At 59.2% G+C, this 24553-nt stretch overlaps 1 protein-coding gene and 1 long non-coding RNA gene across 4 annotated transcripts in view; both read right to left on the bottom strand.

The window, feature by feature from the left end:
- Positions 1–349: 349 nt before the first annotated feature.
- LOC116962231 lies at positions 350–2954 on the bottom strand. Its single transcript, XR_004407437.2, has 2 exons — positions 1409–2954; positions 350–1276 (listed from the first exon to the last, which is right to left on the bottom strand). It is a non-coding gene; the product is annotated as an uncharacterized LOC116962231 (long non-coding RNA).
- Positions 2955–4433: 1479 nt separating this feature from the next.
- MID2 (midline 2) overlaps positions 4434–24553 on the bottom strand; it is a 103498-nt gene continuing 83378 nt past the window's right edge. For all 3 annotated transcript variants that reach the window (XM_042807377.1, XM_042807376.1, XM_032995439.2), the window contains 6 exons: positions 23220–23368; positions 22623–22750; positions 21469–21612; positions 16204–16365; positions 8655–8862; positions 4434–6126 (listed from right to left, as the gene is read on the bottom strand). In XM_042807377.1, the coding sequence (XP_042663311.1) occupies positions 5724–6126; positions 8655–8862; positions 16204–16365; positions 21469–21612; positions 22623–22750; positions 23220–23368 (1194 nt within the window). In that variant the 3' untranslated portion in view covers positions 4434–5723. The remainder of the gene's footprint in view (positions 6127–8654; positions 8863–16203; positions 16366–21468; positions 21613–22622; positions 22751–23219; positions 23369–24553) is intronic.

Here is a 24553-nt window from a genome sequence, read left to right as displayed (position 1 = left end):
GCTCTCGGGAGCAAAGGCTGAGGGATGGCTTGTCCCCTCCCTGGCCCCACTGCCGGTGTGGGAGCACCAGCTCACGCACTGGTTGCAGCGGGTGGCCGGCCCAGGCTGGTGGGCCAGGTGTGAGCTCCAGCAGAATAACCCTCGGGAGGGTCTCGGGGCTCCACGGGCGCGCAGGTGGGGCTGTTCAGAGCGTATTTTCACCCCAGTTTTGGAGTTTTCACTGGCTGGGATGACAGGCAGAGCTGGGAGCCTTCCCTGGCCCTGCCCACGCTAAGGCTCTGCGGTTCCAGTGCCAATTTGTAGCCATTTGGGTAACGTTTCTGCTTTGGAAGGTTTTATTTTTCAACTATTATTTTCTTTTTTTTTTTTTTTTTTAAAAAAAAAGGATCCCCATGCTCAGCCAACCCCAGCAGCCACGGGGGGGTGAGCATTGAACACCATCCTCTGAAAGTGTTACCGGCGCTGAGCAGCGCAGCCCCCGCACCGCCGGCCCCCCACAAGCCACGTCGGCCCTCCGGCGCTCGGGAGCCCCCTGAGCCTCCGCGGAGCGGGGAGCATCCCGCGCGGCTCGGCGGGCTCTGGGAATCAGGGAACATTGGTGCTAGCACGGTGCCCAAAACCCACGTGGAAAGGGCCAATCCCGCTTTCTGCACAGCGCGGCAGTGCTGAGGGTAGAAAGGTTTAACGGCCGCCCCGTTTCAGCGAGCGGCTTCTCTCCTGAGGAGGAAATTCTCCGTTAAAAGAGCCAGTGGTCACGCAGGCTGCGTAGCATCAGCTTATGCCCAGGAGGGGACATCCAGGGCATAAGTGCAGGCCTTAATGTTGACCTTGCAACACTACCATAATTTTCAAAGCTTTTTCTCCTCTCCCTCCCCTCTCCACGCCCGTTGGTAGGGACAGAGCTCTGGAAAATTGGAAGGCACTAAATGAAAGTGCGTGTGACACGCTGGGGGAGCAGAGGCTCCGGCGCTGATTGAGGAGGCAGCGGAGCGCAGACCGGTGTTTCTGGTGAGTGTGTGTGATCTGCCCGTGACTCGTGGGCAGGAGCTGTGTCCCCTCGTGCAGACCTTGGGAATAATCAGCTCTTGCCTTGCTCGTGTCCTCGCTGCTCCTCGGGTGCTCCCCCGGGCTCGGTGCAGGGCTGGGCTCCACGTCTCGGCGTCGCTCCGACCGGGGGGGCTGCTCCCCCGTGCGAGGGTCACCTCCGGCTTTCTGCACGTGTGTCAGGGTCTCTGTTAGAGCCAAGTGGGAAAATGGCCTCCTCTCTGCTTTGGTACTATTGGAAGAAAATATGGGAAATTTTGAGATTAAAGGAGCATCCACTCACATTTTTTACTCACGTATTAGGCTTGCCTTTTAAAAGTGATTTGGGGCGGGGGGATTGTTGGAAGGGCTTGATGAATGCAACCTGTGCTATTTTCTTGGTGTGCACCTGAGGGCTCCAAAAATCCAACTTTTTCAGTGGCATCAAGTTTCCAGGTTGGAGTTTTGCTGGGCTCCAGTCTTCCTCCTCCTCCCCGAGCCCGGAGCTGTGTCTGCTGGGGTCTGGTCACTGCCTCCTCCTACCCCCGTCCCAGCCCCTGGCCCAGGCTTTGCTGACCCATGGCCATGGTCATTTGAATTACTCATGTGAGAAGGAAGATGGAAAACGCACCGAAATGCGATTTCACTCGCTGACACCTCCTGGCTTGTTGAGAAGGATTTGCTTGAACTTGAAAGATGGAGGAAACACTGAATATGAAGAAAGGGATATTTTTTTTCAAAAGCTGAGGCTTATTTCCAGTCTTGCTGATGTCAGCAGCACGGCTGCCGGTGATGTCAGCGCAAGCAGCATTGGGCTTAGTTCCTATGATTTAGGCTGTGTTTGGAAAGCCTACAAAGAGCTGCTGCAGTGCTGGCGGCAGCACATGGTTAGAGGAGCACAGGAGGCAAGCTGAGCCCTTCACACCTCGTGCCTTCGGTCCTGGGCAGCCCATCACAGTCCGCAGAGGGTGGCCAAGGCAGCTGAAAGTGCCTCATTCCAGTTGTGTTTGTCAGCAACACCACGCAGCGAGCGCAGAGATAATGCAAACGCCACAGATTTGTCCCATCATGAAAGCAGCTACTCAATCTTGAGGCCAAGTTCCATGTGCTGGTGGTTAATGTTTAATGGGAAAAAGCCTAGAGCAAAGGAATACAGTAAGAAATATTTAATTCTACAGTGCTGGTTTGCACCATATGTTTTCCACTTAATAAATATTTCAGGTACTTCATGCTCAACAAAGATGGGCTCTGTCTTCCATGGGCTTGTGTGTCTTTGCTTCCCTTGGCGAGGCAGGTCCTGGGCTCCCCCCGCTCCGCCAATGCCTCTTCCCCAGGGCACTGGGGGCAGATTTCTGCCCAGTGGCCCCATCTCAGCCTGCAGAGCCCCTGCAGCAGGCCCAGCTTTATCTCAGCCAGGAGAGGATGGGGCAGCACAGGGGTCCCAGCCATGGGGGCCAGTGCTGCTTGGTGGGGTCCCGCGGAGCCCCCAGGGGCTGTGCTCCTGGTTGGCCCACCCAGCCCTGCCCTCCCCCGGGTGCCAAGGGGCCGAGCCCCCCTGGTGCCGGGGGGCCAAGCGAAGGACCCCTCTCACCCTTCTCCTCGCTGGGGCTGGCCGGGCTCCTGCCCCTTGAAGCAGCTCCCCGGGGCAGATGCAGGATCAGCCCCCCCCGGCCACAGCTGGTTTTACCCCGGGGACAGCCCCGCACACGGGCAGAGCCTCCCCCCGGCGAAGGGCAGCAGAGCGGGACAGGGAGGACGGGTTGACAGCCGGGGCTGAGCTCTGGGGCTCGAGGGGCTGTGCTGGGGCCAGCCCCGGCCTTTCGAGGAAGCAAAGGCCTTTTCTTTTGTGTTGCTGATTTATTCCTATGCCCATGACTCGGTAACCCCGAGGTTCACGGTCTGCATCTTGTCGGAGGTTTGGAGAACACCAACTGTGACTGCCAAGGAGAGCACCTGCGGAGCAGGGATGTCACGCACTGCACCATCTCCGCCACACAGAGACATATCCAGTAATGTATATATATTATATTATATTTTATATATATATATATATATATATATACACATTAACAAAGAAGTTGCAAAAAAAAAACCCAACAAAAAAGGGAAAAAACATAACAGGAAGAAGAACCCTCCCCCCAAACCGAACCGAACCGAGTGTGTTACACATGGAAGAGTCTGACGGGCCGCACCAGGGGTTCACCACGTCCCACGTCTGTACAGCGGAGTCCCCAGGAGCAGAGGAGCCAGCAGCAGCACCCGCCCCCCCCACCCGTGTCCTTCCCCCGACGCGGGCCGTGGGAACCGTGCTCATTCATCACCCAGGGCTGCCCAGCCCGCGGGGGCTCGGATTGGCTGTAACTCCTGCGGCGTCATCATGCCCCAGGCGGTTTTAACCAATGGGATCGCTCGCTCAGGGGCGGGGACCGGGCCGGGGCCGCTTCGCCCACCCTCCTGGGGACACCCGGGTGGGTTTTGCTTCCCCAAACCACGAGAGGAAAAACTCGGGTGGCTCGGAAAGGGACCCCCCCCCCCCCCCCCCTCGAACTGCCTGCTTGGGGTGCGGGGCACCCCTGGGCTCCCCGCTTCGCCCTCCTGCCCGGCCCCGGGTACGGGGGAGCCCCCCGCAATTAGTGCAATTTCATCAGGTGCAAATGTCACATTAATGGCTCGTGTGCTCTGAGTTAATGGACGCGCCGAGTCCTCCCGGGTGCCAAGCGCGGCGCCTGGATCGCAAATGCTAAAATCCATCTCCAGTGCTTGGGCGTCTGTTCGAGGTCGACACGTTACGAGCAGCCCCGGACGGGACCGGCACACGGAGAAAAGACTTTCACGTTAGCCCCATGCGGCTTTGAGAAAAACATCCAACCGAAAATGGCAGCTTATCCTCTTAAAATGAACTGTGTTTGTGCGCTCAGCTGAGCGGAATGGCAGGCACGACCCTGCTGCATCCCCACCCGGCAGAAGTAAATAAAACCTCTCCGGAGGGCTGCACCGCCCGCCGCAAGCCCCGGCCAAGCGCCCCGGGAAAGCAGCCGGGGTCAGAGACGAACCCACCCGGGGCTGGGCAGGCGGCAGGTCCCTGCCCCGCGGGGACACCCGCAGCGTCAGGTCCGCAGAAACGTCAGCCAGGCAAAGCGGCGGGACGCTGCGCTCTTCTGCGACCCGCTGTCCCCGCACAAAGCTGCCACCGCCAGACCCAGTGACAGGCGTCCCCCAGGCCGGGTCGCTGGCGGGGGGCACCCGCTTTGGGGCACGGCCAACGGGCTCCCGCCGAGTTTAACCGGCCTCTCCCACAGCCCCTGGGGGACAAGCCTCGAAGCGCTGCCACCCTGCCTGAACCGGCCACCTACCCCTCTGAGGCTGGGCTGTGAGGTAGTTCCCTATCAGCAAGGTCCAAAAAAAAGAAAGGAAAAGGCTGGCGGGGCTGGGAGGTCCCGGCGGTCCCCATGCAATGCCGCCGATGCACCTGGCAGCACTACGTCCGGAGGAGAAGAGAGGGCTTTTCAAACGCCACGGACCAAAGCTCAAGCACCAGCCCGTCTTGGGCCACGGTGCTGCCTGGCCTCCTCGCTTCCCCCGTGTCCCCCCCACGCCGTGTCACTTGCCGCGGGTGCGATGTGGACATCCGCCTGTCCCCCCCCCGCCCCGGGTCGTGCCACGGACCCTGGCTGCAGGTGCCCGCGCTGGGTCTTTGCTCCCTGCGACACAGGGACTGGTGGGACCGCCCCAGCTCCTCCTGGCTTTTCAGCAAACGTGGGAACCGAAGCTTGGCCAGGGGACTTTGTGCTTGCGGTTACTGGGAGCACTGGTGGCAGCCAAAGAGCTCCCAGTAACCAGGGGCTGGAGCCCCCGGGACGGGTTCGGTCCTTTGCCACAGAGCAAACAGGACGGCTCCACGCTCACACCACCATGGTGGAGAACAAACCAAGATGTGGGGTCATAAATTGAAAGACTTTCGGGTCTTAAAGCACAGAGATGGTCCTCGGGCAGAACTCGGCCATTTGTTCAGCATGGGGAGATGTGGTTTTTTTTCTGCAGGGACACCAGACATGAAACTAACGGAGCCGCACGTGGCAGGGCCGAGCTGGCCGGAGCCAGCATCTGCCAAACCTCTGTGCCGGGGCGAGACGCTCCTCAGCTTGCTCCTTCAGGGCGGGGGCCTCCCTGACTCCTGCTGGGGTCCCGACGGAGGAGATGCGGTGGGGTGGGGGTCCCGGCGGGCTGCGGGGCTGCGAGCCCGGGGAACGCGAGCAGCAGTGACACGCTCTCGAGACAAACTACCAACGGGCTCCAGAAAGCCAAACCCCTCCCGTTCCAACCCGCACCTTGCAGGGACGCATGGGATGTCCCCCGGACCGCAGCAGCGCCTCAGGTCACCCCGAAACCCGCCCCGGCCTTTCCAGCCCCCAGGGGAAGAGAAAACCATCCAGGTGACAATCCTCTTCGGGAGAGATCGGAGCACGCCACCGAGGAGTTGCACAAGCCGCACTCGCACACAAGCGGAGCTCGCCAACAGGAGTTTATTTTCAGCTGCGGTTAGAGGTTCCTTCCTCTTTTCCCCTCAAAAAGAAAAATGATTGAGCTGCGTGTGGGAGGGCGCTCGCTTGCTGGAGCGTCACGGCTGCACGGCGGCTCTCCGGCACGCCGACTCCGGCATCGCTGGTGCCACCGCGGGGCACGGGCAGGGCTAGGGCAGCCTAGTGACAGGCTTTCATCCCTGATACGTACGGGGACTCCTGGGGCCTGCAGTTACACTCCTGCTGCTCTGGGTAATCTATGAAGTCCGGGGCGGGCAGACCCGAGAGGATCATCAAGGATTTGTTCCAGATGGTGAAGGTGGGACACACGGGTAGGATGAAGGAGACTTCGAACGTGTGGAGGTGGAGGGAGTTGGCCGGGTCGTAGAAGGAGAGCGCGTTGTTGTCGTAATCCAGGAGGACGCCGAGGCGCTTCATCTGCGGGTGGACCTCCACCAGCATCTCCTTGTTGTTGTGCCTCACCACGAAGTTGTTGTTGCAGCGGGAGAAGACCCAAGACGAGGAGTTCTTCCCAATCCACTCGTTCTTGGGGGCCGACTTGTAAGCCACGCCGATGGCGTACCTGCAAGGGAGGAGAAGCTTTGCTGAGCAACCCCCAGCCTCAGCGCGGGGCAAAGCCCGGCCCCGCCGGCACCCCGTGCTTGAAAACGCCGCTCGACTGTGGAAGCAGCAGGGCAATTACATGACTGAAAAGCTGCTTGGCTGGGGAAAAGCATCTCTCCCTCCCCATGCAGCCTCCTGCTGCCAGGCGGGCGAGAGGCAGAGGTGATGCAGCTGGGTGCTGGCGGCAGGAACCAGCCGTTTTAGCCCCATTGTGCTGCACAAGCACTTTAACGAGGCAGCAGCTTGACAATGCCGCTGCAGTGCCTCCCGGCTCAGCTCGGTTAGCCAAGGCTTTCTGGGGATCTGCCTGGCAGGGGCTTGCTCATAATAAACCCCAATTGTGTCACCTGTAAGCGTGCTTTGTGCGAGGGCGTTTCTCAGCCCGGGGGGTGGACAGGAGGCTGAGCACCGGGAGCGGTTTCTGAGCCGGGGCTGCTGCTGTGCTTGCTCCTTGAGCCTCCCTCCCCCAACGGAGAGGGGAGACAGGCACCCCCAGAAACCAGAGACAGCTCTCCGGGGCAGGGAGAGGGGTTTTCTCTGTTAATGACCCCTGAGCACCAGCTCTGGTGTTCTGCCTCAGGCAGCAGCTGCAAGCACAGGGTTCAAGGAAAGGCAAGAAGTGGCACCCCTCTCCTCCAAACCCCCGGGACAAAAAGCTCCTGATCCGCTCCCCCCACCACTGCAGAGCAGAGCTGCCAGCCCACTGCCAGGGCTTCCCCCCGGCTCTGCCTGAGGCCCCTGGGAGAGGAGCATCAGTTCCCTGCGGTCATGACTTAGGGGGCATGGAGAGGGCCTGTGCCGTGCCTCACCCGCTTTTGACCGCTGCCACTCTCTGTTCTCAAAATCCCCCCCGGTCTGTTGGAAGAACCAGCAGGCTTTGGTCACGAGCGACCTTGCTGTGAGCCTCCCCCGGACACGGGGCTCTGGGCTCGCTCTGAGTCACAGCCACCCCGCTGACTCAATTAGCTGCCTTCCAGCACACAGCCGTGCTCCTTCTGCGCCTGAACGCAGCCCTCCGCCGAGCCCGAGGAGCTGCCATATATCTGAAAGCTATTTCCTCCTCTGAAGGTCTCACAGTATTCAGTCATCAGCAAAACAACACCTGGAACAGATCCATTTCTAAGGAGCAGCTCCAGGTATAATTATTGCTCGAGAAAGAACTCGCAAATCAAGATGCTGAAGTCAGAAACTGCCTTTTAGCGAAGGCTGCACAAGCTTGCATCCCCGCCTCGTCCCTTCTGCTGCTGCCCAGATGCGTTTTGCAGGCAGGGGCTTGGGCCCGAGGGCAAGTCTGGGCTGGGGGCTCCTGCTGAGGTGCCGCAGGGAGGTGCGGTGGGCTCGAGGATGCTTCTTGGGAGCGAGAAGCTGTGCTTGGGGCTGTGCTCCTGCACAAGCATCTCTAACAAGGGCACTGGCGGGGGGAGGCAGCACTGCTGGGGAGGAGCAGGGCTAAAGCAATCCCCATCCTTGTCACCCTTGGGAATGCCACCTTCATCTCCCACGGAGCACAGGGGGGCTTGGCTCTCGCCCTCCCACTCTCACGGCATCCGCCCGCGGAGCCTGGACCAGAGAACGACCGTGAGACCTCGGCTGAGCACAGCCACTGCAGAGCAGGGGCTGTGTCGCGGGCTGCCCGTGCCCCACTGAGCCCGCTGGCCTTCAGCAGACACCAGTGTGCCCGAGGTGGGGACAAACCGCTGTGTTCCTGCCCACGGGAGGGAGACACGGGCTTGCCCTCCCTCTATAGAAGCAGCTCGTGGCAATGAAGGCAGCCTCCCCTGGGGCAGAGCCAGCTGGAGACGGAGAGCGAACAGCAAGCGAAGCGTCACCCTCTGCTTTGCCCCGCTGGCCCCTTTGCCATCCCAGGGCAGAGACGCACGTCCCGACGAGGGCAGGACCCGCTTGCTTGGGATGGTGTCTCCCACCAGCCTGCAATGCTGGGCTATGAATACAGGATAAAATAAGAGTGAAGCAGGCTTCCCCTGAGCTCCCTGCCCTTGCCGGGTATTTCAGTGGCTCACTGGGTCTTTGCAAACCTCCCCTGGAGACTTTCGGGTCTCCCCTGCTTAGTCGTGGTCCCCCTCTGCTTAGCGTTCCAGCTCAGGCTTCATAACCACATCTGGCCCAGCTAAGCAGGACCTTGCACGAGACAGCCCAGGGGAGGGCACTGCACATGAGAAAACCAGCAGATTTAAAGCTCTGTGGCACCTCTGCCCTGGCACTGAGGTGAGATTTGAGCCCCAGCAGGCATTAGCAGGTTTAGCAGGTGAGGGAAATGAAGATACAAGCTTCGCCTTGCAGCCTGACTGGATCGGACCCAAAGGCCTCTGGCAGAGCAGGGAAACCCAGATTTAAGGTCTCAAGCACCTCCCTGTCCATGAGCAGCTCTGCCAAACCCCTGGCCTTTAGCCCTAGCGTGCCCCACAACATCTCTAGGGAAATCGGAGGGTCTCTAGGAGAGGGAGGGAAGACAACAGTGCTGCCTACCAGGTGGAGGATCCCACCACCACCTCCCAGTAGTGGCAGCCGCTGTCAATGAAGACGTTGCCTGCCGCGCCATAGCATCCTGTCCCGCTGAACCTCTCGGGCGTGTGGCTTTTCTTCAAGGAGCTCTCGTCCTTCTCCATCTGCAGTCCGTCATTGGAGATCTTCAACTTCTTGTGAGCCATCTTGGGGTCCAGCTTAAAAGGCTGACCTGTCAGAAGGCGACACGTGGGTTAGGATTTAGGTTTGTTACCATCATCGTGCAGGCAGAACAGGGCAGGGAATGTCTGCCCCAGGCTCTCTGGACATCCTCCGTGAGCCAGACGTTCCCCCACCAGCCCAGGACACGGGATTACAGAAGCCCAGCAAGCCGCTGAGGTGCATTCACGTGCCTTGTGCATCTATTGTCACCGGCTGATCTGTAACCCACCGGTCCCTGTGCTGCTCCCGTGCCCCTGGTGCGTGCGGTGGCTTCCCCAGCCCCGCTGGAAGGAGAAATCAAGTCACTGCTGCCCACGTCTGCAACGAAACACCCCCCCCAGCGAGACAGGGGAGCGGGGGCGAGGGCAGCGCCTGCACCCTGGGCTCATTCCCCAGCCCGGGAATCACTCACCTTCCCAGACCAAAGAGAGGGAAAGGAGGTGAAACCTGAAAATGCAGAGGAATGAGCTGCAGAGAGCGAGCGCTCTGCCCCCAGGGAGGGTCCAGGCTTGAGATACGCCGGGCAGGGCTGAGTCATCCTGGCAGGGGTCTTTAGCAGAGGGGCTGGGGAAGGTCTGGGGTCCCCTTATGGCGCACGGACCCCTTCCAGTGCCTCGTTGCCCATCAGAGCAACTCCCTTTTCCCTTCTGCTAAGGATGCAAAAGGTGGCAGAAAGAGGGGGGATGGTGCCAGTTGGTGGAAACGGCACTGAAGGTGCCTTCAAGCTGCGCTGCGAACCGAACCCCGGCAGCGCACGCAGCCCGAGTTCCCGAAGGGATCCATCCTCTGTTAGCAGCAGCGAGAGTTAGGTGAGCGCAGGGAAGGGAGAACAGACCCTTCGGCGGTGGCACGGCGGTACCGAGCCCCGCGGCAGGCTGCGTTCCGTGCTGCGGGCAGCACGCCCGAGGCCTGCCGCTGCCTCAAGCACGGTGCCCCCCGAGCTGGGGAAGCGCCGGGGCCGTGCGCTGTAAACCACCAGCACCGGGAGCGGGGCGGGAAGGGAGGTGTGAGCACAGGGCCGGCCCGCGCACGCCCCGGGGCTGCCTCCGCCGGCGACCCGATCGAGCTGGATGGGTTTTTCAGATCTTTAACGCCGGCTTGAAAGCCAGCTGCAAATCCCTCGCGACGTTACGAGCACACGGAGAGCCAAACCGTTTCCTAATTGGCATGCAGCGGCCGTCCTGCTTGCTTTGAGAAAACCCTCCCGAAGAGCCGCGCGGCCGGGAACATCCGCCCTCCCTCACGCCGAGAGACACCATCTCCTCCGGGCACCAGCTCCGCTACACGCTCAGCGGGGAGCGCCAAGGGTTTCTCTGGAAGGCTCCAATTTCTGGTGCAAAACCAACCCTTGCTGGCTCCCGAGGCCAGGTCTCGCGTGGGCAAGGATGCAGGAAGGGGGGGGGTCAGAAAAATACTTGCAAACAGAGACTCACTGAGTATGGAGGGCTGGGGGGTTTGGGGCATCTCCCGCTCGGGATGCTGGGGGGCAGCCCTGCCAGCGATGCCCAGGCTGATGCCCAGCCCCTGCCCCCCGCCCTGCCCGAGCGGCTCTTCCGAGCCAGGTTTAGCTTTTGGTTTGTGGGGTGTGGGGTTGTGTGTGTGTGGAATTCACAATCCATTTTGCTTCAATGCATTTTTTTTTTCCTCTTTTAATAATTTAGGGTAATTTTAAGGCAGGTGTGGAAAGGAGAAGCCAGAGGGTTGTGTTTTGGGAAGTCCGAAACAAAGCCCTCCATTTTGGGGTGGCGAGGGGAGAAAGGCAGCGTGTTTGGGGAGCCTCTGCTCCCTGCTCCAGCGTTTTCCTGTCACTCTCTTTGCTCCTGGTTCAGGGCAGACTTTGGCTTCTCTCTACAGCACCATTTTTTGGGTACGGCTAAATCAGTTTGCTCAGCCCTGAAGATCCTCTGGTCCATCCCCACATGGCTGCAAGCTTTGGGCACAGAACGTGCCTTGGTTTACCCCTCAGCACAACACAGGGGCACCCCCGGGGGTGCTGAGGGCCGGTGACTGACCCTTTCTGGCTGATGCTGCAAAAGAAAAGCTACTCTGGGAAACTGCTTCTCCAGCCCCGCATCCTCCTACAGGGAGGACAGCACCCATCCCCAGGGCAGCGGCACGGACCGCGCATTAGCGACTGCTGCATCATGCGGGAACAAAATTAAATTGCACATGTAGCTTAATTCTGGTGCTTTTTAAAGCCTGTGCTCTTGGCTCTGCGGATTTAATGGTGGTTTGTTGTTTGGGTTTTCCTCCCAGAGGTTTTTCCATCTGTAATTCCCTATTTTGTTCTTAAAGGGAACTTCAAAGCGGAGTGCTAATATATCATCAGCATGGAATCACAGAAGGGTTTGGGTTGGAAGGGACCTTAAAGACCATCTAGTTCTAACCCCCGGCCATGGGCAGGGACACATCAACAGCACAGCTGAGCTCAAGCAGCTGCTGAGCAGCAGAGACAGCGATCTCCTTTCCAAGGGCAAGAAACAAATCTCCCGTGCTCTGCCCAAGCCCGTGGGGCTCCGGGAGGGAGGACGGGGCCACATTCAGCTCCAGCCCCACCAGTAACCCCGCAGGGACCATCCCGCCAGGGCCCCCGGCACAGCTCTGGTCAGAGATTTGCTGTCATTCTCTCTAGGTCCTCCTGTGGCGGGGGGCCGGGCACCTCCCCACGCTCACAGCATCGCCCCCGGCCCCGCTCGGGCTCCTCCGGGCTGGCAGGGATGTGCCGGCGCCGGGACACGGGTTATCCAGAAGCTAGCCCAAACCTGGGTGATCTCCCCAGCACTCTGCCATCGCCTGCTTCTGCAGCACAGACTGCATCTGACCTCCTTATTTTTCACTGATTTCCTTCTAGAAGCCCCCACACTATCCCTGGTCTTGCAAACAAAACCCCAAGATGTTGCAAAGAAGCAAACTGAGTTCTAGCGGGTTTTGTCGCTGTCGGTTAGGAAACCCTATAGGGATTCATCTCCTTTAGCACAGAGCAAACCGAACAGGGCAGCTGCAGCAAAACGCCTCGAATAACCACAAACAACTTAAAACCCCCAGGCTTTGGCACCTGGAGCGGCTCAGGGAAGGTGCTGCGGGGCGCAGCGAGCTGTGCCCTCCCGCACACTCCCACTTTCGGCTACGGACACCGAGTCTCGGCGGGGGAAAACGCCGGCGCTGTGCAGCGAGGGGGTGTCCGGGCTGGGGGTGGGAACCGCCGCAACCATCCGGCAGCATTAGCTGCGGCAGGGCTGGGGAGCTTTCAAGTGCGACCCCGTAACGGAGCTCATCCACGCTGCGCTCTCATATCTGATGGTAGCTCGTGTTGATTTTCCTCGGAGCCCAATTTGCTAGATAATTGAGTTGAGAGGCCTGAAAGAAAAGCTGCAAATTGGGAGTGACCTGCCCCCTCCTCTCCTCCAGCTATTTTAATATTTCTGTAGCTATCTTTTTCCAGCAGTAATGCAAAGAGACAAGCTTTGAGGAAGTGAGGTATAAAAATACTCGGCTCCATCAGATGAGAGGCAGTCACAGCCCTTTTCACGAAGACGATCCCTTGTAAAGGTCAAGGTGAACAACTGGAGTCCAGCCCTTGTTGCAGGTTTGTGCTGGCACATCCTGCAACAAGGGCTCCAGTAACGTCTGCTCTGCTGGGCAAGACGGGAGTTAAAAAGCACACAGGCTGCTTGCAAAATCTTGCTCGGGACAGGTGCCTGCTCCCATCCGACCCCCTTCTCAAAGCCCAGCCTGGCCCTGGGGAACAACAGGGATTTCACAGACCCCCAACGGACCCAACCTCAGCCGCCTCACACCCCAGGGCGCGAGCCCGCCGGGTCCCTGCACCCCGAACGATGCTGTGCTGGGCAAGGGGGGTGCCGGGGCGATGCTGGAGGATTCCTGACTTGGGGGCAGCGTGGCGGGGGAAGCAGCGGTCCCCTGCCAGGGGGCAGGTAGCAGCAGCGGGGCTCAGCCGCCACGGGAGAGCCCAGCCGGGCAAGGGGTCTGCCCCACAGCCGGGGGCTGCCGCCCCGATTGCGCCCCCGTCCTGCGGGCAGCACAAGCCGGGGGTGAAGGGAGAGGAGAGCGTTAGGTTCTTCACAGGCAAGGGAAGGCAAAGCAGGAGGGACGAGGTGCTTGGTGCTGCCGGGGTGTCGTCCAGGCTCCCCCCCCCCCAGGGTGGGCACTGCCTGGGCCGGTCACTCAGATAACTTTTATCTCACAAATTCAGCTTGCTGGAATATTCCCCACAGCCTTTCTCTGGTTCATCCATCCACGGCGCCTGCACGGGGCTTGAGGGCTGCAGGAAACCGGGCAGCTCTGGGGCTGGACGCAGGGAGCTGCACCCTTCGGGGTGTTTATCAGCTTAATTGTACTTCCCTTCCCTGCAAAGTCCTGAGCGTTGCCGCGGCTGAGCAGAGAGGAGGAAATCCTGGCTGGCCTTGGGTGTGCAGGAGCAAAGAGGGAGGCGGGGGCGGCCAAGGTTGCTGCCAGGAGAACGCTCCAGGTTAATTAAGCAGGTCAGCGGAGTGCCGGGAATGGGTGAAGGGGAGGTGCTGGCTGGTGGGAGCCTGCACCCCCCGCCCGTGGGGCTCCCCTGCGCCTCGGGGGGCTCCTGCCCCCCGCCGAGCTGAGCCAGCGCATCCCGGGTGCAGATAAGAATACTTAGTTTTCTGTCTACCTCAGCAGCAATTTGTCTGCAAGACAAGGGCTGTTAATGGGGCGGCTACACTGTCAGATTTTCTTTTCTTGGTGCTTCAGGGAAGGAATCAATTATGGCAAAGCTCAGCAGGTCTTGCTACCCATGCCAGCTCCAGCGTGTCAAAAAAGCCATCCAGAGGGACAGCCGAGACAGGGCTGTGTGCTGGTTTACGTAAGAGCTACAGAAAGAACCGGACCGGGATCCCCTCGGACCAAGAGCCACCCCCCGAGGTTCGCCACGGTCTGCCCAGCAGAAGAGCAAACCCAGCCACAAAACACGCTGCCAGCCCTTCCTGCTCTGCTCCGCTCTGCTCCCCCCCTGCCCGCAGCCGCAGCGTCCCCGCCACCCGCGCCTCATGCGCAGGAGCACCCCCGGGCAAAGCCTGGTGGGCCACTGGCTGAGGGATCACCCCGCTCCGCAGAAACCCTCTGTGCTACCACGGTCCCCGCGGTAACGGGGACCCCGGAGCGCATCGCAAACTGGGGCCGCAGCAAAGCCACCCCCCTGGATGAGACCCGGCCGCTGTTCCGGACGGGATGCGGACGTGCACCAGCCCGTGCTGCCCAGGCGGTCTCACCAAGAGATGCAGAAATCAGGGAGAAACAGAAATGTGAGTGAGAACAAGACCAGTCTGCAATGGTCAAGGTAAGGACCGTAAAAACCACCTTCCCTGCACTTTTTTTTTACTACCAGAGCTGGGACCGTCCCTGTACTCTGGCACTTTCATCCACTTTTGGACACTTGCTAATAAATGATACCCCATCAGGCCCAGACTCCACAAGGGAAGGTTTCTCTCTGTCACTAAACCAAAACTACTCTCCCAAGCTTTTCTGCTTGGGCAGTCTGGAAACAAAGATTTAGCGTGCAATGACAACAGTGATGCAACGGAAATCAATTCGTGTCCTGACACTGATCTTCTGGGATGAAGGAGTCTCTCCAAACATCACTTCAGCAGCAGAAAGAGGGCTGTGAGATATGCTAATTGGCCCATCTCCTTGTCGAGCTGCTGATATTACCGCCAAGGTTACAGCAGCTGAAAAGTGTGTGCCATCTTCTAATCGCCCGCTTGGAAAGGAGACAGCCCTGTTGCCACACAACAACTCCGGGGAGGAGGAACGGCCAGCGCGGACGCGCTGGGGGTGCAGCACAAAGCGGGGGCACCTCCGGCTGGCACGACCCCCATGATGAGCAGCGAACACCCCGGAGCAGCCCTTGCACGCCGAGGCTGGCCGTGGAGAGAAAAAGTATAAATAATATTATAGACGTATATATTGCTAACTCAGAAACTCAGAAGTTTCTCTGAACACTTTTCACGGGCTGCAGGAGGGGCTTGCCTGAGATTTTAAACATGCAGTGAGCCGCTGCAGACACACCCCTGCAACAAGGGGAGTTCAAAACCCGATTGGGCTCTTTCTAAATCTCCTACATCAAGTTCGCCTCCCAAGAGGAGCTCTCAGCAGCGTGCCGGCATCTCTGCTGGCTGACAGTTAAAAGCCCAAAGAGCGAGCCCCATCCCCTGGGAGCTGCCACTGAAGCAAACCGCCCCGGCTCCCCTCCGCGCTGCTCCGTCGCAGCATCGCTCTGGGCTCCTCCGGCCACCCATTTCTTATTTCCAGAGCAAGCACCTTTCAGAGCACTGGGAAGCCCTTGAAAACAGCAACCACAGGAGGGGATACATTTTTAATAAACAAGGCAGAACTAGATTGACGTTTGCTTCTCAGCGGCTTCCCTCCAGCCCCACCGCTACACCGCCTTCACTTAATTTCATTTGGTTTAAAGTCACGCAGAGGAAATGAGGGGGCGGAGGCGACAAATCATCCCCAAAGCCTTGTCAAGGCAGGAGCAGTCGCGGCGTTGGGAACCGAAGCACGAAGGATGCTGCGCTCGCTGGGGCCGGGCCGGGCCAGCTCGGGGAGCACCGGAGGGACGCGGCCAGCTCTGGGCAAAATCTGGAGAACCGGCTTATTTTCCCCCTCGACACCTCACGCCGTCTCCCCTGTGACATCCCCCCGGCAGCGGGTGCCACCGGCCCCACCACGCTTGCTGCCCTTCAATGGGAAAAGGCTTCCCTCCTCCCCCCGCAAACCCAGGAACTCCCTCCTGGCTGCCACAGTCCGGCTCTGCTGCCCGCTGATTTTCGACCGACTCTCACCCTTGATTTCTTTCCCTAAATATATTTAACCCTCCTCGGACATCCCTGGGGTGCTGTGAAGTGCTGTAAAGTGGCTGTAAAGCCCCCTCTGCTACCACACAGACACTTTTCAATCTCTCTTTATGGCACCCCAAAACTGCAACGCCCCTGGGTGAGCAAAGCCACGCACGAGCACACAATTGCCCTGGGACTCCATACATCAGCCCCGAAAAGCCCAGCAACGTGAAGCGACCAGGAAGAGGGACCTTCAGCATCTCCTAAAATCCCAGCTGAGCCAGGGACCCGCGGGGATGGGCGCTGACAGGAGCAGAGAGCTGATGGGTGCCCCGGGCACTGCGCGGGGCAGCAGGACACCATCCCTCGAGGCGGGGAAGGAGCCGAGACTGGCACGTTAAATAATTTAAATAACCCGGGGGTCTCCATCAATCTGCCAGCAACCGGGGGCTCGCAGGGGGTGGCCCCCTCCGGGCTCGCACACGGGTGAAGCTGCTCCCCCCGCACCCCCGGGCACGTACTGTTTGTCTTGAGCCGGGCGGGCTCGCTGTTTCGGCTGCCCGCCTGGTTTATGGCCTTGACGAGGAAGATGTAGCGGGTGCCGCTCTGGAGCCCGTGGACGGTGTAGTGGTTCTGCTTGATGTTGGGGACGATCATCCAGCTGTCCATGGAGTTGTAGAGACCTGCGGAACGGGAGAGCGGGGGAGAGGTTTATTCACAGGGAAGGACAGAGCGCGGAGACCACGTGCTGCTAAGGCAGAGCGCGCCGACCGCACGCCCCGCAGGCTGATTCACCGCCTGCCTGGGAGGTCAGGGCACCCGCAGGAAAGGTTCCACAGATGATAAACCCCAGCAACCCAAAGAGTCTTCTTTATTATCGCATGAAGTCAGCGCTTGGTAAGGCAAACCCAGGCGTGGGGTGCTGGCATCTCAAGGTGCCAGCGTGGGAAGCGATGGGGAAGGGGTGCAGAGGAAGAGGCACCCAACCGGTGGCACCTTCCAGCCAGGGCAGAGGGCACAGGCAGGTGCCGGTGCCCGGGAGGAGGTGGTGCCCACCATCATCCTCCCTCCTTCCTTCGCTCTTGCAGGACAGCCTCCCTGCTGCCCCGGGGGCTGCAGTATGCGATGCCGGCAGCAGGAAGGGACACGCTTGCACCCTAATCCTGCTCCTCCACAGCGCTCAGTGCTCTGGGGTGGGAAGCAATCCACGTCCAAGGGGTGCTGACGCTTCAGCTCCCTGTGTGGACTGGTCTGCAACGTGGTTCAAAGAAAATTACAGCTCCCAGCGAAGGGAGTGGGATCTGGATGCTTGGAAAACATTCAGGAGCCTGAACTCTTTCTGGAAACGGAAAGGAATTAAGAGCCCAAAGACCCTGGAGGCACTAAGCCCTAATGCTGCAGCGGTCTGCAGTGCCAGAGCTGCAGGGCCTGGCACGTACTGAAAATGTAGTGTTGTAGCTAAGGTGGGATGACACAGGGCTCCAGGAAAGGAGAAAAGCCCTACGTGGTGCCACGGGTGCTGCCGTGGCACGGCTGGGGTGAGGACAACCTGCAGCCTGCACAGGCACCTCGAGCAGCCAGCGCTGGGGGAAAAGGAGGCGGCGGGTTTCGGGAGCAGGCTCCCGCGCTGGCACCCACGGGCTGGGGGGCCCAGGAGCACCCGCTGCGGCACCCAGCAGCTCCGGGCTTCCCCAAAACGGCTCCGGGGCAACTGCCGCAACACGGGGCTCTTGCTTTAAACCGAAAGAAGAATAAGGAGGAGGCTCAGAAGCAGCAGCTGGAGGCGTCTTGGATCCAGCAGGTCTGGAGGCGAAGGGCGAGTCGATAGGTGAGGAGCGGGTTGTGAATTCAGGGTGACTGGAGGAGGGTTTTTAGCCTCCCACCGCCAGCACATGTGTGCACGGCTGGAGAGAAGGAGCCTGGAAAATGCACCGCACCTCCTCTTTTAAGCCTTACATTGGGGTGTTTATTTATCTCCGGCGGCTTGCTCAGCCGAAGGACAAGGGCAGGTTGCAGTCATTGTCAGCCTGGATTTGGTTTAAAATATACGTGGAAATAGCCTAGGGGAGGAGAGAAATGTTATTTGAAGTAGAAAATAAAACAGATGTGATACCAATTGCATCCTACACGCAGAGCTGCTTTCATCAGAGCACGCAGCTTTCAGCCAAACTCTGGTAGGTGTTATCTCCCAGCAGACAAGGACCAGCTTTGGATCCCTCATCAGAAAGGGCAAGGCGGCTCAGAGGCGACAGCCCGGGAGTGATTTGGCCTCCCAAGCAGGTTTCTTTCCCAAAACAACCAAGAAGGGGTTGGCCTTGAAGACTGAGGGCTTCTATCCTTGCCAAAGCTTAAAAAAAAAGTCATTTTTATTGTAGCTTTTGTCATCCATAAAAATGTCCAACTCCAGCCAAGCTCTTGGCTTTAAAGAGAACATGAAGGGGATGGTTTCCACGGGCCAACTGTGTGCTCTTTGAAAAGGTATTTCCTTTCATGGGAAGCCTCCTCGTGCTCCTGCTAGGTGAGCCCTGGCGTACTATTTCCAGTGTCTCTTCACGCATGAGTTCAGCCAGGACTCAAATGCTCTCATCACCCAGACCTGACTGTGTTACTTCAAGTGACAATATATTATTCATTTTCTCCTCTGAGATGTTAACTGATGTTTTCTTTACTCCTGCTCTGAAGAGCTACCAAAGATGGCCAAGGCGGGCACTCCTGGCCTGGGCCCCTCGGGCTTTCTTCCAGAGCTGCCCTTGCTGTTCATCGTCCCTGCGGTTTCCACGGCCCTTCCTAATGCCTGTGCCAAACCCACCCACCCCCAAAGGTGTGGAGGGGACTAATTCCTAAGCCCCTTGGTGGACTGGAAAATTGGATTGGGTGGATTTCCCATACCCAAAGTGGCATATGGGCAGAGGTGGGAGCCTGACCCTTCCCTGAGGAGCCCCGGCACAGCCCCAGGGCGAGGGCGCATGGTGTAGAGGGGGAAATCCCGGTTAGATAAGGAAAAAAATCTTCTAGCTGAGGGTGGGGAAGCACTGGAGCGGGGCCCAGAGAGGTGGGGACTCTCCATGCTCAGAGATGGTCGGTGCTCAAGAAGCAAGCCCTGAGCAACCCGACCGAGCCCTAAGTCAGCCCGGCTTACGCAGAGCTGGTGCAAAGACCTTCAGGTGTCCCCCCCACCCAAACAACCAGGGGTACCAGCGTGGCCCACGTCTGGTCCTCAGGGGAGATGGAGGCTGGTGGCCACCTAAGAATGGAGCCAGGGAGGCTGCTGAGCTCTCCCAGGCTTCCAGAGATGAGGAAAATGCTGGAGACAACAGGCTGCGGCTGGGGGAGCAGAGAACTGAGCAGAGGAAATCTAGCTGCTGCAGTGCTGGGTACCCAGAGATAACCCCTGAGCGAGAGGAAATAAATCATCTTGTTTTCCAAAATGAGGGCAAAGGCTGGGGATGCAAGTTTAATCAGTGTTGAAAGTCGAAAGCGGTAACTTTCCCTGGCAGCTTCCTGCATATTTTAAAGTGCACTTAACAGCCTTCCTGCGCCGCGACACTGCGCTTCCAGCACCGATGATCTTCCTGGCCAGTGAGATAAACTGACAGTGGCCCAAAAAGTCCACGCTGAAGCATTTTGTCAGCACTTCCTACAATGGTAAGTGCCACTAAGGAAAACCAGGGATAAAACTTTCTTGCACAAGCCATGCTGTGGGGATGCCGTGCTCTTCCAAAGCACTACTTCAGGATGGACAAGCTGGAAGCTCTATTTTTGTTCTCCTATTACAACATCCGTATTTTTTTCTCATACAAAACGAGCAGTTTCCCTGGACTCTCTCCTATAATGCAGTTCACAAATTAACTTTCCTCCAAGAATGCAAACCCCCTCCATTTTTAAGAAAAAGGCAGTGCTATGAGAAATCATAATAGGTAGATATTTCTGACACCTCGAGGACTCACCGGGCACCCAAAGGAATAAACCACTGCTGCTGACACTGGCCAACAGTCCTGGGCTTTTTGGCTGAACTGCTCTTCTCCTCTCTCTGCACCTCTGTGGAAACCCACAGAACCCCCTTTTCTGTGAGGACAACCGAGCCAGCTTTTCCTTTTTTTCAAATAAACCTTCCCAACAATAAGCAAGGAGGAAGGTGAAATGGCTCCTGCAGATGTGACGCATCTGTCCTTGGGGGTGCTGGGGGGGGGGTGTGTCACAGTTTCCATGCCTGGCTTGTTCAACCTGCAGTTTACCAGCTCTCCCTAATGATAAACCACGGTGCTAAAAAGCTCAGAGTCTGTCTCTTTTGATCAATTTAGATGTAGGGGGAGGAAATTAGATAGACATTCGACACATTCCTTTCGTTTTAATCCCCAGGCAATTTCTGGCTCATTTTATCTTCAGGCTTTCAGCTGATTCGGGATGTCTGGTGACCTCTGCCTGGCTAATCCCAGAGCAGCCCTCCGGCCCTGCTGCGAAACCCCGGCGGAGCCGCGGGCAGAGCCTGCCCCAGGCAGCCAGGTCGGGCCCGGCGGTGTTTTACATCCTCAGACGGCGTTTGGCCCCGGGCAGAGCGCTGCGAGGGGCTGGCAGGAACCCTCCCGGGCACGGCCCCCCCGACTGAGGGTGCTGCGGCCGGGGTGCCGGGGGGGGCAGCCCTGCTTTGTAAGGTCCCGATCTTTGGAGGAGCGGCGGGAGGTCGCCGGCACGAAACGATGCTTTGCCAGGGCTGCCACTTGCAGCAGGTCTCTCCCACCTCCTCCTCCTCCTCCTCCTCCTCCTCCTCCTCCTCCTCCTCCTCCTCCTCCTCCTCCTCCCGCACCGCGGCTGGTTCCCACCGCACCCGGGCAGCAGGACCAGCGGCCGAGCGCGTCCCTTCGAAGCCGCCAGAATCCCCAGCTCGCTCGGGCTGGACGCACACCGCGCCTCCGAGGGTGCCTTGCAAACAACCAGCCCCCCGCTGCCTGCGTGCCTCTGGAGCCCATTACCTCCCTCCCCAAACAGTGGAGCCAGCTGTTAAATGCACTGTTAAAATACTTGTATTATTAAAAACCCCCGTAACTACCACAGTCTTCACCAAATAACAAACATCCAGGAGGGAGCTCTGCGTCTGGCAGGCTGTGCTCCTGACCTCATGGCAAGCCTGGGGGCAGGTTCAGCCCCACAAAACTGTATAAAGCCGTCCTGTCGCACGGGAAGACGACACGGCATGGAAAATCTGCTGAGCACCACACAGTGCATAAAGCCCAGCTCTCCCAGAGGAGCTGGACGCTGCGACCTGAGCTGTCTGACCACAGCGCTTCCCGAGTGACCCGGTACCACCAGTGACCCCCCAGCCAGAGCCTTCCTCGGGCCTCAGATCCCATTCCTGCCGAACCAATTTGTGGTGGTGTGGAAAAATAATTAAGTATGGCAGTTACTTTCAGGAAAAATTACCTGGAGACGTGCCTCAATACTGTTATGGAGGGTATATAAATCACATTTAATTATCAGCGCACAGAGCAGCCGGTGCTGCCCAGCTGTACGATCCCAGGGCGCGGTGTGGGATGCTCGGATCTGGCAGACAGATGAGACCCCAATAATGCACCAAACGCAGGGCAAGACAATTCAGTTACGGGCCCTATGGACCCCCAGCATGGGAGGGGTCCTCCATCATGTTGGTTACGGCCCTGAGCCGAGACCCTGGGGGATCCTTTGTTGCAGTTTCCTCTCCCAGTTCCCAGCCTTTAAACCCGCTGAAAACCTGCCTTCCCTCCCGGCGCGGAGCGCGGTCCCCCAGCCCGGTCCATCGCGCAGGGACTTACTGATGAAGTTGGCTTGGCCGGTGAAGATGGTGTACTGCAGCTCGTAGGAGCTGACGCTGAACTCGTCCTCCGAGATCCAGTGGACGGTGATCGTGTCGTGGGAGGCCGTGCAAAGCTCCTCGCGGACGGACGGCGGGTTCGGCGCTGCGGGAGATGGCACACACAACGTATCGCGGTCAGCTGGTGCTTCCTTTCCATAACATGCCCCAAAACATGCTTTGCTCCCCTGGGGATGAAGACGTGCTTGTGCGGGGAGCAAAATCTCTCCGCACAAACAGCTGTCTGATCTGTCACTGTGTTTGCCACTTAACTAAACCTTTTAGTGCGATACCAAAACGTCCAGGGGAGGTGTGTTTTCAGGCATGTCAGAACAAGGGGGCTTTGCTGCTGCCTCCAGCAGGCCTGACACCTGCACCCTGAAACGAGCTGAGAAGCCACTTCAGAATCCACCTATTTCTCAGCACTGGTTGTGGAATAAGCATTTTGTCCCGTAACGGCTCTGGACGCCTTTGCTGTCAATCTTTCCTTTCAAGCTGATGAAGAAAATCGGATTTGGGTGGGTACCGCCGCCCCCGCCTCCGCGGAGCTGCCATCCCTCCTCCCGCACGCAGCACGGTCCCCCCGCAGTCGGCTGCGGCAGGGCTGCTCCCTGGCACCCCGCATCGCCCCGGGCGAGGGCCAGCCCGTGCCACAGGCAGCACCGAGGGGCCCAGCAAGGTCTCTGCCCCGAGAGTTCACTCAATTTCTCACCGAGACCCACAAAAAGGGCAGCAAATGAGAGATGCTAAAGCGTGCAGTGAATTAGAAGCACAGTCATTGGTGAATTCACCGTTCCCTCCCTGTAACCTGCCCTCTCGGACCCTTATGCGTCAGCCTCCTCCCCGGGCCATGGAGACCATCGTTTTGGACCCGCTTTTTGAGCTTCTTCACCTGCCCTCCAGGAGAGGCAGAGCACAACGGGAGGGTGGGGACACGTCTCTGTGCTGGTGACAGCACAGCCCCTGCTCTGCCGCAGCTGACCAGGCACTTCTCACCGGTGAGGACGAGCGGCAACCTAGTTTGCTTTAAAATACACCCGCCGGCCCCCGGCGGGGTGCAGGGGAAGCGGGGGGCTGCAGGGAAGAACAGGGGTGCAGGCGGTGGGGAGCACTCACCGGTTAGGTAATCCAGCCCCTCCAGCAGCTTCTTCTCTCTGGAAAAATCTAAAGCAAAGTTTTCAAAGGCATCGTTAAAATTGATATCTGGTATCAGAACTTGAGAGGATGCAGTTGCCATGGCGACCCTGAAAGAAAAGACGAGACCATCAATACGCGTCAGGGTGCCCGCCGCTCCCGACACCCACCAGCAGCGGGGTGGGGGATTAAAAGGGTGCAAGCAGCCCCGCGCTGACGTTACGCGCCGTTGGGAAAACAGCTTGCACCTCCTAACCGCTGCTCCCGGCCCAGCCTGGGGCCGGCTCCCGGAGAGGTGGGGGGGCTCCATCCCTGGGGGGTCCCAGCCCTGACTGCCCCCCCCAGATCCCTTTGAATTGTCATTTCCAGCACTTTCCACCCCCAGGGAATGATGTCGGCGCCCGCAGTCCAGCTTCATTAGGACCTGCCAGGTAAGTCCTGTCCTGCGAGGGAAGCAGCGACCCCCCTGTCCCCAGCGACACCCCTGTCCCTGGTGTTTATTTGAGGGCAGCAGGCTGGAAGGCTGCAGGGAGGAGGACAGAGCGTCCCCGGGCAGGGAGCTGCGACGTGCCAGCCCACCTCTCGGCCACGTTCCTGGCCGTCTGCAGGAACCGCGCGTGGTCGTTCTCCTTCAGGATGTGCTCTGCCTGGTTGATGAGGACCGTCGAGCGCTCGAGACACTGCCGGCAGTTGGCGACCTGCTGGGCCAGCTTCCGCAGCTTCATCACCTGCGGGAGGAGCGGGGGGAAGCGAAGGCGCTCAGAACCCAGCACACAGCTTGCAAAGCCCCGAGGAAACGCCATCCTAAGCCAGGGACTGCAAGGAGCAGCGAAACGGCACGGAAATGTCCCCAAGGGCTCTGGGCCGGGAGAGCAGCCATGCACTTGCCATAGGAAATTTTTCTTGCAGGTGCGAAAGCCCCCGGGGAACAGCCTCCACGCCACTCTGAGGGTCCCACGCATGATCAAAGCAGGGGAGCGATGCATCCTCTCTCTGCTCCTCCCCTGCAAACCCAACGTCATGCCCCTCATGCTGGCTCTCGGTAGATTTGGCTGGGAGAGGAGCTGTGCTCCTGCAGAGCAATTCAGCACAGGGCAAGGAACCCTCACGCTGGCTCGGCCCCAGCAGAGCTGCTGGAAAACAGCACATCTGCAGCCACAAACCGTTTTGCAATTAAAGGTGAGGTGCTGCAGTAAGATGGGACAAGAGAGTTACCCACAACACAGGGAAGCAGGAGCTGAAAAACCAGCCCAGGCACCACTTTGCACCCATACATAGAGCACGTGGCTTGAACGGGCCCTGCTCCATCCACACAAGCGTCCCATGAGCCCCGCACACCCTGGGGGTTTCCTTCTTTTAAGGAGGGAGCGGGGCATTTTGCAAGGCTCGCCAAGCCGTCGTGACAGCGGGTCCTGGAGCTCCTCGCTCGCCGCTGCCCTGCACACCCTCCCGCCCCCCCCGCCTCCATCCACAGCTCCAAAATCCATCAGGAAGCAGGAGCAGGAGCTCCTGGAGGTGCCGTGAGGCTGCTCGAGCTGCTCTCCCGAGGTGTCAGTGCATTTCCAATTAAGCAGCGTGCTAATTGCCCGGCTGACAGCAGGGCCCCGCTCCCCGTGCACGGCTGTGGGTGTCCTGCCACAGGACCTCTGCAGGAGCTCCCGATGGACACCACCAAGGGTGGGAAGCCAACAGATGAGCTCCGAGCACCTCAAGCCAAGAAAAAGCCATGACTTTGCATCCCCCCCGCCCCCGAAACACCTAAGGGTTTCTATCGCACCCCGCGACACGGCTGGGTACCAGCTGACGGAGCCCTGGGCACCCAGCACAGCACCCACCCGGCTGCACCCACTCCAGCACCAACCACGGAGCAGCACGCCGGGCCGCAGAGGGAGGGGACCTTGGGGTCAATTACC

Source organism: Tyto alba, unplaced genomic scaffold (assembly GCF_018691265.1).
Source record: "Tyto alba isolate M040663 unplaced genomic scaffold, T.alba_DEE_v4.0 Super-Scaffold_5, whole genome shotgun sequence".
Classification (NCBI taxonomy): Eukaryota; Metazoa; Chordata; class Aves; order Strigiformes; family Tytonidae; genus Tyto; species Tyto alba.
The sequence above is the reverse complement of the archived record's forward strand: the minus strand, read 5'-3'. Positions and strand labels throughout refer to the sequence as shown.